At 42.9% G+C, this 18,490-nt stretch overlaps 1 protein-coding gene across 1 annotated transcript; it reads right to left on the reverse strand.

The window, feature by feature from the left end:
• Positions 1–15,067: 15,067 nt before the first annotated feature.
• Positions 15,068–18,134, reverse strand: LOC105995273 (secretoglobin family 1D member-like). The gene is made up of 3 exons (XM_013028980.1): positions 18,055–18,134; positions 15,799–15,986; positions 15,068–15,097 (listed from the first exon to the last, which is right to left on the reverse strand). The coding sequence occupies exons 1-3, from the start codon at positions 18,107–18,109 to the stop codon at positions 15,068–15,070; spliced, it is 273 nt and encodes a 90-aa protein (XP_012884434.1). The 5' UTR covers positions 18,110–18,134.
• Between the last annotated feature and the right edge of the window lie 356 nt (positions 18,135–18,490).

The raw sequence follows: 18,490 nt of genomic DNA on the forward strand, positions 1-18,490 counted from the left end.
GAGATCTGAGGATTTCAGTTTGAAGCCAGCCCAGGCAGGAAGCCCTTTGAGATTCTTTAAGTGGAGCAGTGCTCAAGTGGTAGAACGCTAGCCTAAAGCTCATGAACATGGCCTAGGCCCAGCGTTCATGGTGCACACACCAATCTGAAATTGGCCTGATTCTGTGTGTAGGGCTGATAATCCCAGCTTACTTCTATCTCTGAGCTGCAGGATCTAAATCCCTACACTCTTAAGCTTCTGTACTTCAGATGACATTCCACCTCCCCCCGTTCCTTAAAGACTTGACAACAGAGGAACACAGTCTCGGAAACCAATGCGTATTATTTGTTCACCGGAGCTGTCTTAGTAGGCAAAGGGAATGGCTCTTTACATTTCTGCTCAGTAAGATAGCTAAGATACTGGGTTAGCGATGTGGACTGAAGGATGCCTTACTCCAAAAAATACTTTTTTGAGTCACAAATTTATTTTTTCATAGCTTTTAGTTTTTTTTTTTTTTGGTGATTTGTGGGGCTTGAACTCTGGGCCTGGGCACTGTCCCTCAGCTCTTCAGCTCAAGGCTAGCTCTCTACCACGTGAGCCACAGCACCACTTCTGGTTTTCTGGTGCTTTATTGGAGATCAGAGTCTCTCAATCTCCGGAGCAGGTAGGATTACAGGCATGAGCTACCAGCGACTGGTTCTTCTCTCTCTCTCTCTCTCTTTTTTTAAATGTATGGTTATTGCTAAGGTGATGTCTAGAGGGGCTACATGTCAGGTAATGAGTACATTTCTTCTTTTTGATGAGTACATATAATTCAGTCCATGCTCCTGGGCAAGGAGGACATACCAACCCTGCCTGGTCAATCATAGCATTCTATATAATTGGCGATAATAATTGGTTAGAAAGCTGGGGATGTGACCCACGCATGGCCTATGTGATAACTCCTTTAGAAATGAAGTTTGGACAATAGAAGAAATAAGTTTTGTCCACTACAACTGAGGCTATTTGGGACTGTTGATGGTCATCTTTTGTACCCTGTGGAGAGAACATTTGAAGAATGAAATTATATGGTCAAAAAAAGTTAACTTTCTCCAAAGTAATATCTGGCCTTTATCCTTGGCTCCTTGAAGATGGTGCCTAAACCCTTGGGAAGTTTATTAAAAAGGACCATGCCACCAGGGGTTGGGAATGTGGCTTCGTGGTAGACTGCTTGCCTAGCATGCATGAAGCCCTGGGTTCACTTTCTCAGCACCACATAAACAGAAAAATCCAGAAGTGGCGCTGTGGCTCAAGTGGTAGAGTGCCAACCCTGAGCAAAGAAGCTCATGGACAATGCCCCAGGACAGGCAAAAAAAGGGACCATGCCAGATGGTCTAACAACAGGATTGTAAAAAGAAAAACCTTTGAGCAGACACAGAGGTAGGATCTCTGTGACAGTCTCTGGAGGTAGAGATTGAAGAGATTCCTTTACAAGCCAAGAAAGCCAAAGATTGAAACACCTAGGGGAGGCTCAATAGAACCAAAGAAGGGTCTTCTGCTAGAGCTGTCGAGAAAGAACAGCCCTAATGACACCCTGATTTGGACTCCCAGCCTCCAGAACTGGGGAGCTGGAGGAGGGGCAGAGGGTGGGTGGGAATCTTTTACTTCTTATGTAATTCTTTGGCCAAATCAAAGAACTCAATTAATACAAGTGCTGATTAGCAATAGAAAACCATAAAGTTTTACTCAATGAACAAGAGAGTGAAGCTTGAAGGCATGAATAATCAAAGCATGCTGCTTTCATATTTTAGACAAACAAGAGTAAGCCACAGGAAAAATGGATGTCTTATCTGAACCTGTGTACTAAATTCTGGGGAGGTTACTCTGCAGATGGCTTATTTAGGTTCTTTGCAAGTCCCAATTACCAGTGCCTGATGATCAAGACAACTTTCCAGCCTAGGTATTGAAACCAGCTAAAAGCCTGGGCATGTAGCCACCTCTTAAACTCCTTAAGGTTTCCGAAGAAATGGAAGGTCAGAGTTGGCAGGCATGGTTTCTGTGCCCACAACTATGGCCATGGACTGAGAACTTAAATCTGAGATGGTATCTGGTAGCTATTTGTGGACCAGGGGTTACACAGGTACGTTGTGTTCTTGGAAGAACAGTAAACTGAACTTGGCAGCTCATGCCTGTTCCTGTTCCTGTCAAACAGCCAAGATAAGAAAGTTCCCCTAAGTCTCACTTTACCATTCAGATCTGACCAATGAATGGTGAACTGAAGTAAAATCTGAATAGTCTGGGCTAAGTTCTTCCTGAGGCTTACATCCCTCATTTGCATAGTGGAGCAGAGTGGATGCTGGGAAGAAAAGTGTTTACTGTAGAAGCCAGCTTCTTGCTTCATTCCTTCTCAGAATACTTTTGTTTTCTACCAAAGGCTGCCTCTCCTGGGTTTGCCAAGTAGTTGTTGAAATAAAGACTCTCTTTTTGTATTGATTTTTTCCTTTTTGTTGTTGTTGACAGATTTAGTGTTCTTCTTTCCAAATTTTTATTATAAAGTGAAAATTACTTATGTTGGACCTTTTTCCTTCTGCTCTCTGGTTATGCTGCTGGTGGCTTAGGAAATTAATCCTAGGACTAGTCTTTCTACTTTTGGCTAGCACCTGTAACAGCTTACCAAACCCTTTATTTATGTATTTATATCTTTGTGTGTGCCATTACCCGGGCTTGAATTAGGGCCTGAGCACTGTCCCTGAGCATTGTTTTGCTCAAATATGGTGCTCTATCATTAGAGCTACAACTTCACTTCAGGCTTTTTTGGTGGATAATTGGAGATAAGAGTCTCATGGATTTTCCTGGCTTCTAACCTTTCTCCTTAGATTTCAGCCTCTTTGAGGAGCTAAGAGAGTGCCCAGCTCCAAATCTTTGTATTTGAGACATTTTTTTTTTTTACATTTTGTCTTACCACAGTTAGCATTAGATCTGTCCTAGAAAATGGTGCCTCTCCTCCCCAGCCCTGGCCCTCATCTCTCTGCCATACACAACAGATCTGTGGCCTGATCTAGTGGGTCTCAGACTTTTTGTAGGATCAGAATCAGCTGGAGTTAAAAGTCTAGCTTTGTGGCTCCTAGTCACAGACTTTCCCATTCATCAGGTGGTTGTGAACACATTCAATCTGAGATTGGCACTACCTTCTTCCTGGGAACCAGAATAGCTGGGTAGGAGGTTGGGAAACTTGTTTACTTTTAGTTCTCTTGCAAGTGTCTGATGAATGATAAAGAGTTTGTTTTGTTTTGTTTTTTTGTTCCTTCAGTGCTGGGTGTTGGCATGCTTAATTCTGCTTCTCTGTGGGGACAAGCTGAGTGGGAACTGAAGCAGTCTGGGAATGATTAAATTAATCCCCAGAAGTAATTTTGTAGCAATGAGGGGAGTTCTCAAGGTAGAGGGATCTATCCCAAAGCTGTAAAGCTATCTCCGCTGTACAACTACCACCCATGCTTCTTTGGTTTCATAACATTACCTATATTTTTTTTTCTTTCTCAAAGAGATCTCCCCTAGCAAGATGACAGCTGTTTGGGGGCTTGTCAATTTTCAAGTTCTTGGTCATTTTTCTTGGTACCATAAGGCTCAACACAAGGTCTGACTCTCAGAAGAGTTTCATGATATTGAAAAACCCCAAAAAGCAATTTCCCAGAAGTTCCTGGTCACCATTATTAGGAGGAATGAACAGGAGATAATTTGAATATTTATAAGCTGGCCAGTAAGCATGGCTTGTTGCTATGATAGGACATCAACAATGTTTTCAATAGAGGAGCCTGGAACTCATGCTGCTGGCAGTGTTCTGGACAGTTTCTGTTTAGAAGGGGCTATAGAGGTAGTAACAGCTTCATGGGATGCTCTGTGCTGGGCACAGAGGCTAGAGCATATGAGCTCTAAAGAGTCTGTAGAATCAATTATAAAGCTAAGTTCCTACAGGAAGGCCTCAGCTATTTGTTTTGTTTTGTTTTTTTGTCAGTCATGGGCCTGAACTCTGGGCCTGGGCGCTGTCACTCAGCTCTTCAGCTCAAAGCTAGTGCTCTACCACGTGAGCCACAGCGCCACTCCCAGCTTTTTCTGCTTATGTGATGCTAAGGAATTGAACCCAGGGCCTCATGCATGCAAAGCAAGCACTCTACCACTGAGCCACCTTCCCAGCCCAGGCCTCAGCTATTGTACAAGGCCTGGACCAAAACTTAGGGTGCTCTATCTACTAATGGATAGCAATAATAATTTTTTCCTTAAAAATATTATGTATTTACTATATTTACTAATGAATCAAATGTCACAATATTAATAATTAATATTATGAGCAAAACCAAATTATTAATGAAAATAAAAATGAAGGAAATTAAATTATTATCTCCAATTAGCCACTAGAAAACCATAAGTGGCATTGTGGCTCAAAGTGGTAGAGGGTTAGCCTTGAGTGAAAGAGTTCAGGGACAGTAAGGTGCAGACTCTAAGTTCTAAAAGCTTCTTGTACCTGGATAGGCTTCTCTTTTTCAAGATTTGGGAAGTTTTTTTCTAGTATTCTGTTGAAAATATTTCCTATACCTTTAGAGATTCTGCTCTTCCCTTTCCAATACCTCTCAGCCACAAATTTGGTCTTTTAATTAACTCCTATACTTCTTGCAGACTCCTTTCTTGCTTCTTGGTTTGTTTGCTTGTTTCGTCTGTTTACTTTCTTTCTCTAGTGCATCTAAATCTTCAAGTATCTGCCTTCCTTGTCATCTGTTCTGCTGCAGAAGCTTTGTACTTTATAATTTTTATTTCTCTGCCCTGGTTTACCATTTTTTAGGATTTTGATCTCTTTATATAAACCACCTAAGCAGATTCAAAAAAGTAGTGAAATTGAAATGGCAGTGCAGTACCTCCCAACAAAGAAAAGTCCAGATCCTGATGGCTTCACAGCTGAATCTTGTATTTATTTATTTTTTGGTCGGTCATGGGGCTTGAACTCTGGGCCTGAGTGCTCCTTCAGCAATTCAGCTCAAGGCTAGTGCTCTACCACTTGAGCCACAGTGCCACTTCTGGTATTCTGGTGGTTTATTGGAGATAAGAGTCTCCCGGACTTCCCAGGCTGGCTTTGAACTGCAATCCTCAGATTTTAGCCTCTTGAGTAGCTAGGATTACAGGCATGAGCCACTGGCACCCAGCACAGCTGAATCTTATAAGCCCTTTGAAGCTGATGCTTCTCAAAAGTATTTCATGAAATGCAAAAGGAAGGATCACTACCAAATTCAATCTATGAAGCTAGCATTATAGTTATCCTCAAACCAGACAGAAAGTCAACTAAAGAAGAGAACTAACTATAGACCTATCTCTTTGATGAGCATAGTTGTAAAACTTTTTAATAAAATACTGAGCAACCTAGACAAATAACTAATAAAAATCATACACTATAATCAAGTGATTTTCTTCTTATAGATGAGCCAATGTGTCAATCAATACATGTAATATCAACAGATCCCAAGACAAGAATCACACAATCATCTCAATACAGCAGAAAAAAATCCTCTAACAAGATCCAATATCCTTTTATGAGAAAAGCTCTGAAGAATATAGATGTAGACAGAACATTCCTCAACATAATAAAGACTGTTTATAACAACCCTACAGCCAGTATCACACTAAATGGTGAAAAACTAAAACCATTCCCTCTAAAATGAGAAATAAGACAAGATGTCCACTTTCTCCACTCCTTTTCAGTATTGTATGGGAATTCCTAGCCAGAGCAAGAAGACAAAAGAAAGACACAGATGGGACCCAAATACAGAAAGAAGTCAAACTATTCCTATTTGCAAATGATGTGGTCTGATATCTAAAGAACCCTGGAAATTCTACCCCTAAGCTCCTAGAGCTGATAAATAACTTTGGAAAAGTAACAGTATAAAAAACAACCAGTAATTTTTCTGTACACTAACAGATGATTGAGAGTGAAATGAGGAAAGCAACACCATTTGAATTAGACTAGAAAATACCTAAGCATCAACCTAACAAAGGAAATGAAGGACTTCTACCATAAAATTTGTAAAGTTGGGTCTGGAAAGATGGCTCAGTGATAGAGTGCTTGCCTTGCATGCATGAGGCCCTGGGTTCGATTCCACAGCACCACATAAGCAGAAAAAGCTGGAAGTGGCTCTGTGGCTCAAGTGGTAGAGTGCTAGTCTTGAGCTGAAGAGCTGAGGGACAGTGCCCAGGCCCAGAGTTCAGGCCCCACAACCGGCAAAAAAAAAGTAAATAAAAAATTGTAAACTTATTATTACTGTACAAAGGGAATGCAGTTCCATTAGTCAGGTTATAAGTACAATGTTTCTTGGTCAATGTCACCTTTCCTTCATTCTTTCCCATTTCCCCCCAAACTATAATTTTTCTTTTTTAAATTGTTGTTTGTGTGGCTTGAACTCAGGGCCTGGGTGCTGTCCCTGAGCCTCTTTGTGTGCAAGGCTAATGCTCTACCACTTAAGACACAGCTCTATCCCCGGTTTTCTGGCTTTTGAGTGGTTAATTGTAGACAAAAGTCTCATGGGAACTTTTCTGCTCAGGCTGGCTTTGAACAATGATCCTCGATCTCACCCTCCTAGGATTATAGGCATGAGTCACCAGGGCCCAGCTCAAACTATAAAATTTTGAAGAAAGGGGCTGGGAAGGTGGCTCAGTGATAGAGCGCTTGCCTTGCATGCCTGAGGCCCTGGGTTCGATTTTTCAGCACCACATAAGCAAAAAGAAAAAAGCCGGAAGTGGTGCTGTGGCTCAAGTGGTAGAGCACTAGCCTTGAGCTGAAGAGCTGAGGGACAGCGCCCAGGCCCAGAGTTCAGGCCCCACGATTGGACCCAAAAAAAAATTTTTTTGGAGAAAGACATTGAAGATGACAGTAAGGAGTGGAAAGACCCTGTACTCCTGGACTGGTAGACTTAATATCATGAAAATGGCAACACTGTCCAAAACGATTTGCAAATTCAATGCAATACCTATCAAAATCCCAACATTCCAACATTATTCTTCACTGAGATAGAGAAAACAATCCAAAAATTCACATAAAACCGTAAGAGGCCCTGAATCGCAAAAGCCATCCTGGGCAGAAAAAGTAGCATTGGAAGTATAATAGCTCTGGACTTCCAACTCTACTACATAGGTGCAGTGATGAAAACAACTTGCTACTGGCATGAAAACAGGCTCAAGGACCAGGGAAACAATAGAAAATACAGAAATAAACCCACAGATGCACAGCCATCTAATATTTGATCAGGGTACCAAAAACATAGGATGGAAAAACAAGACAGCTTCTTCAACAAATGATGTTAGAAAAACAATATCCACATGTAGAGAATGGAAACTAGATCCCTATCTGTCACCTAGCTCTGGTATTTACATAAATTTATGGTCATGGGGGAAACCCAAATCAGTCCTCTGCAGTCATATTGAGCAGGATTGGGGTGGGATAGAGGGTGTGGGAATCTAGGTTGGGGCTAGATGAGTCACTGATGTTGGGGGGGGGATGAATAAGAAAGTTCTGGGCAGATGCTGGTGGCTTATGCTGATGAGGCCTGGGTAACTCCATCTTGAGCTAGCGGTCGTCTTCTGAGGTATGAGTTATGCAGCTGACCATGAGCCTGACCTGGGAATGAACAGAAGAAGCGACAGAAACAATCCTTGGGAAAACCTGAGGCAGGTGCTGGAGGGCATGGTGACCCCCGCAGTCAGGCTGTAGGTGGTGTTTGTTTAAGAAAGGAACCCTGCAGTTTAGCAAGTGTGTCCTTGAGACTCCCTGTGGTGCAAGCCAACCAGTTTAAAGTACTTCAGCCATAACAACCTGTTTCTGGTCCTTTCCCTGTTTTGTAGCACACCAATTATGTTAAAGTCCCTGTCCTCCCTAAAAAGTGTATAAAAAGTGCTGTAACCCTGGGTTTGGGGCCTCCCAGCATCATGGGCTGCTGCCCTGTATGCGGGGGACCAAGCTCGAGCTTGCAATAAAGACTCCTTTGCTTTTACATTGGTGACGTTCTCGGTTTTACAATGCCTGTAATCCTAGCTACTCAGGAGGCTGAGATCTGAAGATCATGGTTTGAAGCCAGCCTGGCAGGACAGTTTGTGAAACCTTTATCTCCATGTAATCACCAAAAAGCTGGAAGTGGAGCTGTCACTCAAGTGGTAGAGAGTAAGCCTGGAGCAAAAAAAAAAAAAAAAAAAATCAGGGAGAAGCCTTAGTACCAGCATAAAAAGAAGAAGGAAGGAAAGGAAAAGAAAATACTACTCAAGGTAAAGGCTAGAACAAAGTCTTCCTGTAGTAGCAATAGTGATATCTGACAAAGCAAATGAAACCTCATTAAGAAGAGACAAAGAAGAATACTTCATATTGATAAGGAGAACTGTCTATCAGGAAGACATAACAGTTCTTGGCATCTATCTACCAAACGCTGGTGCTCCCAACTTCACCAAACAAACACTAGCTGACCGAAAAACACACATAGATCCAAACACATAGATCACTGGAGATTTAAACACACCATGTCAACAGTAGCTAGATCATCCATGCAAAATCTCAGCAAAGAGGCCTCAGAGTTTCATAATGGTATTGATCAACTGAACCTAGCAGACATCTACAGAATATTCCACCCAGCAGTGTCAGAATATACATTTTTCTCAGCAACCCATGCTACACTTTCTTAAGTCTCCCTTATTTTCTCATCTAACTTCAAAACAGTTCAAGTTCATAACCTGTGTAACTTTCTTCCTGGTAAAATCAAATGGCTATGCTGCTTGCAGTACTGAAAACATGCTCTGGGGGCAGAATTTGCTTTTGGGTAAACATCTATTTGAGATAGTCACCAAGCTTAGAAAGAAGTTATGTTGAGGTGTTTTGCTTTCTTTTTTAATTGTTCCTTTTCTCTTCTCTTTTTTTCTCCTTTTCTTTCATCCCTCCCTCCCTCCCTCCCTCCTCTCCTTTCCTTCTTCCTCTGTTTTTTTCTTTTTTTCCTTCTTCTCCCCACCTTTCTTCCCTCCCTCCCTCTTTCTTTCTTTCCTTCCTTCCTACCTACGTTCCTTCCTTCTCTTTCTCTCTCTTTCTTTCTTTCTTTTTTTTTGGGGGGGGGTCGGGTCGTGGGGCCTGAACTCTGGGCTTGGGCACTGTCCCTCAGCTCTTCAGCTCAAGGCTAGCGCTCTACCACTTGAGCCACAGCACCAATTCTGGCTTTTTTCTTTTTGCTTATGTGGTGCTGAGGAATCGAACCCAGGGCCTCATGCATGCAAGGCAAGCGCTCTACCACTCAGCCACCTTCCCATTCCGACACTTTACCTTTTGAGCCATGTCTCTGATATGATGTTTTACTGATTAATCAGAGATGGAGATTTATAGACTTTTTGCCCAGGCTGGCTTCAGACTGCAAACTTCCAGGTCTCATTTTCTGGAGTAGCTAAGATTACAGGCACGAGTGCCCAGCTTGTTTCCTACTTTTCTATGGGTGGCCTTTCTGTTTTATGTGCTTTCCAGTTGCCTTTAAAAATGTTTCATTATTCCCGATGGTCTGACAGGTTTGTCTGTTCTTTCTCACCCAGACTCCACTCAGTCACAGAATCACATGGAGGAGGCTTGAAATCTGCCCTTCAATGGAGAAGTCCCTTGGAAGTCTAGTTAGTCTTGCAACCAATGCTGGGTTTTGTCTCCAGCCTATGAAGCTTTTCATAGGGTCATAAACTAGAGTGAAGGGGCAAGGTATTGAAAGCAGAACTCAAGGAGATTGACAGGCTGTACGTGGTACAATACCAAGACTTGACCTCACACAGTGTCTAGGGTAAATGTCAGTCATTTATATCAGTCTCCCATTCTTTTCACTTCTGACTACAGAAATGGGAAACTGATGTGCAATGTACAGTGATGGGGGGGCACAGGTCTATCTTGTGGTGCTCAATCTTCAGGCTTGCCATTGATAATAGTATTCCTGCAGAAGTGATTTTTTTAATCTGTTGTGGGGCTTGAACCCTGGGCCTGCGTGCTGTCCCTCAGCTCCTCAGCTTAAGGCTAGTGTTCTACCACTTGAGCCACAGTGCCACTTCCCTGAGTGGTTTATTGAACATAAGAGTCTATGTACTTTTCCTGCCCAGGCTAGCTTTGAACTGCAATCCTCAGATTTCAGCCTCCCGAGTAGCTAGGATTACAAGCATGAGCCACCAGCGCCCGGCAGAAGTGATTTTTTAAAGAGTGATTTCACTTTAATTCTGCAAATTGCCACAGAAAGATAGTGTTTTAAAAAATATTTTAAAAACTGAGAGAGTATGAGGGAAGGAGTGAGATTGTCCAAAAAGAAATGTACTTTTTACCCGACTTATATAACTGTAAATCCTCTGTACATCATTTTTATAATAATAAACAATTAAAAAATACATGCTCATTGTTTATAAGTAGTTGTGTAAAGGAGTTTGCATTCAACAAAGCAGGATATGAATTCAATGCATCTTGATCAACGTCACGCTTTTATCATTCTTCCACTTCCCTCCCTACTTTTCCCTTTCCCTCAATTTTCTTAATTTTGCTAGATAAGCATTGAATTTTTTTTTTTGTCATTCATGGGCTTGAACTCTGGGCCTGGGCACTATCCCTGAGCTCCTCACTCAAGGCGAGTACTGTACCACTTGAGTCATAGCAACACTTCCAGATTTTAGGTGGTTAATTGGAGATAAGAGTCTCATGGACTTTTCCTGCTCAGGCTGGTTTGAACTGCAATCCTCAGATCTTAGCCTCCTGAATAGCTAGAATTAGAAGCGTGAGCCACCTGCACCCGGCCCTCAGTTATTTTTCTCTAATATCTCATACATGTGGAATTTGCTTTCCTCTCCAGTCAGAGACCAAAGGCCAAGGCCTGGGCAGGGATAAGGAAGAGTTGGAAAGCAATGCTTTGTGAAGTTTCCCAGACAGGGAAATAGGCAGCCAACCTAATGCTGCCATTACGGTGCTCTGACCTACTCTAGCCCACTTTCCCCACTGGTTCACACTCCCAACTCTTTCTGTGAACTGCCATGATGCCTACAATCCCCTTCTTGTTGTAGAGCTCAACCTCAGAAATGCTCCAAGCTAAGAGAAAAAAGGGCCTGGCTTAGAAACTTTCCTCTTTGAGCCGGGTGCTGGTGGCTCAGGCCCATAGTCTGAGCTACTCAGCAGGCTGAGATCTGAGCATCACAGTTCAAAGCTAGCCTGGGCTAGCTTTATTGGAGATTCTTATCTCCAATAAAACCACCAGAAAACCAGACATGGTGCTGTGGCTCAAATGGTAGAGTGCTTGCCTTGAGCTGAAGATTTCAGGGACATTGTCCAGGCCCCCACGACTGACAAGAAAAAAAAAGGAAAAAAAAAAAGAAACTTTCCTTTTGCAGACATAGTTCTCCTTGCAAGATACCCTTGGAAATATCCCATCCAGGAAATTGTTCCTAGAAAAAGTGCTACACATGATGCAATGTGCAGATGGATTTAATTTGGCATCTGTTCTATCAGCTTCCTCCCTGTGGCCATGTATTAGCTTCCTAAGCAGAAATTCAGGTGCCCTTCACCTGGGTGCCCCATAGATATCCAGTCAACCTCATTCCTGCCTAGCTAAATGACTAGAAACCTCCCTGCGTTGAGAAAGAAATCACCATCATTTCTACAAATAGGTGTCTGTCACTTGTAGTTTTGCTGCAACAGCTTCCGGTGGTATATCCTATTTGCCAAGTTGCTCCTGCAAGTTTTCCTAAGTAGCCTATAAATTTAAGCTACTTGGTACTAGCAATATCTGGACAGGCAGTGGCACTGGCTGTGCACGAGAATAGAATGAAAAGTTAGTTTAGGGAAAAGTCTATATTTGCCCCTTTAACAAGACTTGACACAAGAGAACACACAAGACTCCCAGGATTTATGTGGCCAGCCCAGACTCTCTGGCTAATGAGTTCTTGAAGATCACACAGTTAAGGCAGACTTGCTTTTCCCTGTCTTATAAAGGGAATTGAAAAAGGTGATTATTTTCTTTGACAATGACATCTAGATCTCTAATGAGGGGAAGAGGAAGAGGAAGAATCTGGAAGTCCTGGAAGAATCCATTTTTACGATTTATATGCCAAATCTTCCACAGTTTTTGTTGTTGTTGTTTTTTTTTTAAATCCATACTTGTCCTACCATGTTATTTAGGCTGTCCTTGAACTAAGATACCTCTTGCCTCAGTAACTCCGAGTAGATGGAATTACAGGTCTCAACTGCCATGAGCCACTGACTCTTCCCTTTTTTCCTTAAGATTTTGGCACTCGCTACCCCCAAGATGTTATCTAGCAACCAATCTTGGGAGCCTGGGACAAACAGCATCACACTGTGGGAATATTGAAGAAGTTATGGAGATTCAACAAGGAAAAACAAGAGGAGATTCAGAACGTAAAGGAAGAAAAATGCCATGGCACGTTTCATTCCAGGGCAGGGACTATACACAGTGTTTTGTAAAGTTAGAAGAATAGTTAGGATTACTTCTGCAAAAACTAGTAGTGGGCACTGATGGCTCAGGCCTATAAATCCTACACACACACACACACCACAGACACACACACACACAGACACACACCACAGACACACATAGACATACACAGACACAGACACAGACAGACAGACAGACAGACACACACACACACACACACACACAGAAATCTTTGTGTTGATGATTATATTAGTTCTATTACCATTACTGGCTGGATGCCCAGAAAGCTGACCTCCCTCACTCAAGGCTATACTTATTCGCAGAGCCTGTTTGAAGGTTTGTGATTCAGAATATTGGCTCTGCAGGACTGGATTCCAGTCACCACCCCAGCTGGAACTCTTGATGTATTTAAATGGAAGATTTGGAAGCTGTGGCTGAGTTAAATCTCTTCAGCCTCTGATGTGCACAAATCCACGGTCATGAATTTAGTGAGCTGCTGATGGTCTTAACCTGGCTCCTTTCTTCTACTTCCTCTTGCTGAAAGCTTCAAGCACCAATGTTACCAAGAAGCTCAGAGCATTTACACATTTTGCTTAACATTAAAGGAATGGAAAGTGGTGAGCTCATTTCCCCATTGTGCCAGGTGTTTCCTGGTATAAACCTAGCTACTCAGAAAGCTTGGAGTAGAATAGCTTTCCCCAAACAACATATTATAGTCTGTTGGTTGCCCGTAGCTTATGCCTGTAATCCTAGGTACTCAGGAGGCTGAGATCTGAGGATCAAGGTTCAAAGCCAGCCAGGGCAGGACAGTCCTTGAGACTCTTATTTCCAATTAACCAGCAGGAAACTGGAAGTGGTGCTGTGGATCAAGTGGTAGAGTGCTTGCCTTGAGCTGAAGAGCTGAGGGACAGTGCCCAGGCTCAGAGTCCAAAACCCATGACCAACCACCACCACCACCACCACCAAAAACCCCAAAACATATTATAGTCAAAGTGTTAAGTATGGAAAGGAAAGAAAGAACATAGAAATGTGAAACTGGCATTGTAATGCAGAATGATTTTAGGCCAGTATCCTGTCTTGTAGTTCCCAATGCCCAGGCTTGCCTTGGTTATAGGACTTGTCTGCACAGGTGATTCTCACCAACACAATGGGTCATTCCTTGATCAAAATCTCCTCCACCCAACACCCAATACTGTGGAATAATAACAAACCAACACAAATGTGCAATGCAAGGGATTTATTGGAGCAAGACATTGAAACATCTACATTTTGTGGGGTGAAGATTGGTGGATCCATGAAAGACAGTAAACACCAGTATGAAATCCTATGGCTCTAAAGCATTACAGCTGATCACAATTTTTGCCTGAAATTGAAAGAAAGCAAAGTTAAAATAAGCCATACTATCTGCAGATGAGATGTTAACAGGACTTAATTATTTGTGAGTGTTGTCAAGGAGAATAGTTTACAAGTTATAAAGAGAACACATGTATGCATGTATGCGCACGCACACGCATGTGCATGCACACTCACACAAATATGTTTTTAAAACCAAGTGACAAGCCAGGCGTTGGTAGCTCATGCCTGTAATCATAGCTATTCAGCAGGCTGAGATCTGAGGTTTGCATTTCAAAGCAAGCCAAGGCAGGAAAGTCCAGTGAGCTTATTCTATCCAATCAACCACCAAACACCCAGAAGTAGAGTTGTGGTTCAGAGTGGTAGAGAACTAACCTTGAAGCTTAGCCACAGTACCCAAGCCCTGAGTTTAAGCCCCATGATCAATTAAAAAAAAAAGAAAAAAGAAACAACACAAAACCCCCCAAAACTCTGCCCCCCACCCCCAACTAAACCATTAAATTGGATGCAATTACAAAAAGTTATTGTTTATGTACATAAGTCAATATCTCTGTTAGCATCAGGTAAATACACTCTGAGATGACTCAGGCTCATGTAACGGTGAGAGGCCTCATCAGGATAAAGCAGTTCAGTCTCGATTCTCTCTGCTAAGTCATAAAAGTAGAATTTCCCTTCTTCTCTATGGCAGGACTCAGGTCTGAGAATTGGACAGGAATGAGAGGAGCTTTTGAAAAGCCTTGTTTTGAGGAGTTTATCTCAGCCCATGAGGTGGGCAGAAAGATCCAATCCCAGCACTACTGGGACAGAGCCCTAGTCTAGCTCTCTCTTTCCCATCTGTCCCCACCCATGCACATCTTTTCAACTCTGGCAAACACTACAACGGCTGTGATCCCCTAGTCTGACAGAACTCAACCTCAGCAAAACTCCCAAGTTCAAAACCACAGGGCTGAGCTCCGGTGGCTCACTCCTGTAATCCTAGCTACTCAGGAGGCTGAGATCTGAGGATCACGGTTCAAAGCCAGCCTGGGCAGGAAAGTCCATGAAACTCTTATCTCCAATAAACCACTAGAAAACCAGAAGTGGCTTTGTAGCTCAAGTGATAGAGTGCTAGCCTTGAGCTGAAGAGCTGAGGGGCAGTGCTCAGGCCCAGAGTTCAGGCCCACGATCGACAAAAAAAAAAAAAAAAAAAAAAGAGGTGATGGACACATGAGTAGCTATAGATGAACTTCCCAAGAAAAACCAGGTATTTGGAAACCTTCCCATCTATGTTTCCTGTAGTTGGCAGACCAACCTCATTCTTGACCATCTGACTGAGCAGACACCTTTACGCAAAAAGGAGAAAGAAATGATCAGCACTGGTACAGGAATGGAGGGAGGAAGGGTGAGGTCGTGCAGACATTGTATTCAATATACATTATATAAAAAATGAAGTATTTAACTTCTGGGTAGGGATGGGAGGGAGAAAATGTGGAGAGGGGCTGATGAAGAGGTGCCAATATCCAAGAAGCATTGTACTCATCACCTGACTGATGGGAGTGTAACCCCTTTGTACAAACTCCTTAATAATAGCAATAAAAGGCTGGGAATGTGGCTTAGTGGTAGAGTGCTAGCATGCATGAAGCCCTGGGTTCGGTTCCTCAGTAGCACATACACAGAAAAAGCCAGAAGTGGCGCTGTGGCTCAAGTGGTAGAGAGCTAGGCTTGAGCAAAGAAGCTCAGAGACCGTGTCCAGGACCCGAGTTCAGCCCCTAATAACACAACAGCAAGAACAATAATATTAATAGCACGGGGCTGGGAAGGTGGCTGAGTGGTAGAGCGTTTGCCTTGCATGCCTGAGGCCCTGAGTTCGATTCCTCAGCACCACATAAGCAAAAAGAAAAAAGCTGGGAGTGGCACTGTGACTCAAGTGGTAGAGCGCTAGCCTTGAGCTGAAGAGCTGAGGGACAGCGCCCAGGCCCAGAGTTCAAGTCCCACGACCGGACCCCCCCAAAAATAATATTAATAGCAATGAAAAAGAAATTACCATTACTTCTTCAATAAATTTTCTATTCACAAAGCTTATATCATCTATGCATTTCTTCACTTCCATTTTTGCTTCCACAGCTTCTTGAGGTGCATTGTATGACTCAAGCTGAAGCCTTAATGCAAGACTGGAGCCTGATATAAAGGTGTAACTTTCAATAACAAGACTTGGGCAGACCAGGGCATTTGCTGTGGAATGAGAGTAAAAAGAAATTTAGTTTTGGGAACTGTTTCATTTCTCCCTTTACCAAGCCTTGGGACTATTGACTAGATGGGTTCTTCAGTGTTTTTGTTCTTCTTCCCCTGATATTCTAAGACTTTGGTGGCATCATGAAGCTTAAACAGCCAGAAGGTAGAGCTAGGACTTTTTTTTATTGTAAAAGTACCATATAGAGGGGTTACAGTTACATGAGTAAGCTTGTTGCTTGAACTCAGAACCTGGATGCTATCCCTGAGTTTGTTTGTTTGCTTTTTCTTCTCAAGGCTGTACCATCTGAGTGCTCTACCACTTGAGCCTCAGCTCCACTTCTGGCTTTTTTGTTAGTTGGAGACAAGAGTCCCACAGACTTTCCTGCTTGGGGTGGCTTTGAACTGTGATCTCAGATCTCAGCCTCTTGAGTAGTTAGGATTCCTGGCATGGGCTACCATCTGGCAGATTTCCTACTTCTTATATAGTTTATAAAGAAATTTGTAGTAGGTGTTATTCATTCACAATGCTGCCTAGACATGTAGAGAGGGTGAAAAGCAGGACTCCCTACTTATCTACCCTGGAATTCTGAACAGTATGAATCAATATTGTTAGCTCATAGAGGAAATTTCCACAAACAAGGTTTTTTTTAAATTTATATTTGTTATATTGTTATCTAGGATGGCCTTGAACTCACTTCCGCTTTGGCTATCTAAGTGGCTGGTATGATAGATTTGCAGAACCATGCAGAGATACCTTGCTACTCTCAGGGTTAGGCAACCTTGTACCCAAATAGTAACCTATTAGTCTCTGTTGGAATATCTTGTTAAATAGCAACACTCACAGAAGTATTTGAGAGGTTGTAAAGGGACAATGTGGAGAAATAATGTAAGATTCAGAAAGCGAAGTGTGTCCAAAGATACTGGTGTTGGTAGCTCAAGCCTGTTAATTCCACACTCAGATTTGAGGATCATGGTTCAAAGCCAACCCAGGCAAGAAAATCTGTGAAACGACCGGAAAGTTATCTACCAGAAAGTTAGGCCTGGAGGTGTGGCTCATGTGGTAGAGTGCCAGCCTTGAACAGAAAAGCGGTAAGCAAGAGTGAATGTCCCAAATGAAGTCTCCGTTCTGATAGAAACATTAGAAAAAATCAATGCCACAAGTGTGTTGATAGGGAATGGAATACACACACGCATGGTTTAAATGACAGCAGGAATGAGTTCTAGAAAAGTAGAAATCATCATGTTGGTGATTCATTCATTCTGTTAGCATGACGGGCAGGACGTCCTGAAAGCTGACCCTACTCACCAAGGGGGGTTTGCTCAGTCTCAGAGACTGCTTGGTTTTGATTCCAAAGATTTCTTGCTCAGCATCTTAGCTCTGGGATACTGACTTCTCTAGTCATCCCATAGGCCACACAGCTCCAGTGAGCTTTTTTTTTTTTTTTAATTTTTATCAGGGGTCTTGAATTTGGGGCGTGGGCGCTGTCCCTCAGCTCTTCAATTCAAGGCACTCACTCTAACACTTGAGCCACAGCGCCACTTCAGTTTTCTGATGGCTAATTGGACATAAGAATCTCACAGACTTTCCTGCTGGGGCTGGCTTTAAGCTTTAATCCTCAGATCTCAGACTCCTGAGTAGCTAGGATTATAGGCGAGAGCTACCAACACTCGACTCCAGTGAGCTTTTTGAGACTGTTAACAACACATCTCTATTTACACCTGGTCCAAGCTACAAGCGTCAGTGCTACAAAAATTCTAATTAAAAAAAGAAATCTCAGCACATTTGCCCATTTGGCTCCAGAGATAATTGATGGGAAGTATCCAAGTTCCAACAATCAGAGTCAGAGAAGAAGCTGCAAGGAAAAACCATTTCTAAAATCGGCCAGCTGTGACAGACTCCTCAACATCTGAAATGTAAGGGTTTTAACGAAATGAGCTGCAGTCTTTTAGTGATTTACAATTCGGGTTGCTTGCTTAGCCCAGCCCCATGGGGAAACAGTTTTATCGAGTGTTCTAAGAAGAGAACTTACCAAGGTGCTTTGCTAGAGCGCTCACAAATAATACTCACCTTCGTAGAAGCAGAGGCCAAGAAGGACCAGCACAAGAGGTACGAGCCCTTTCATGATTCGCTGTGAGTGTCTACCTTCAGCAAATAGTGAGCAATTTGGAGGAGATCTCACTAGCTTGGAACGGCGATGGGGCCCAGGGCTATATGTACCTAGCTATGGCGACTGGTCCTGCCCACACAGGCATGTGCCAGGTCACAAGGCCTGGCTGCCAGCCTTTTCCCTCCCTCTGTCTGTGTGGGTCCTCACCTGCTCCATCCCAATGGGCTTGCATCCAGGAGAGCAGCCTTAGATGAACTCTGTCCTTCTCTCCAGGTTTCCCATGCATGGATTCCAGAGACTTCAGTTTACTTCTGAGGCCTTGATGACTATCTGCGCTCTCCATCTCAGGTCCTGAGTGCAGGTTGGCTCTGACAGGAGGAGAACAGACCTTGCTCA

This window comes from Dipodomys ordii, unplaced genomic scaffold (assembly GCF_000151885.1).
Source record: "Dipodomys ordii isolate 6190 unplaced genomic scaffold, Dord_2.0 Scaffold117, whole genome shotgun sequence".
In the NCBI taxonomy this organism is placed as follows: domain Eukaryota; kingdom Metazoa; phylum Chordata; class Mammalia; order Rodentia; family Heteromyidae; genus Dipodomys; species Dipodomys ordii.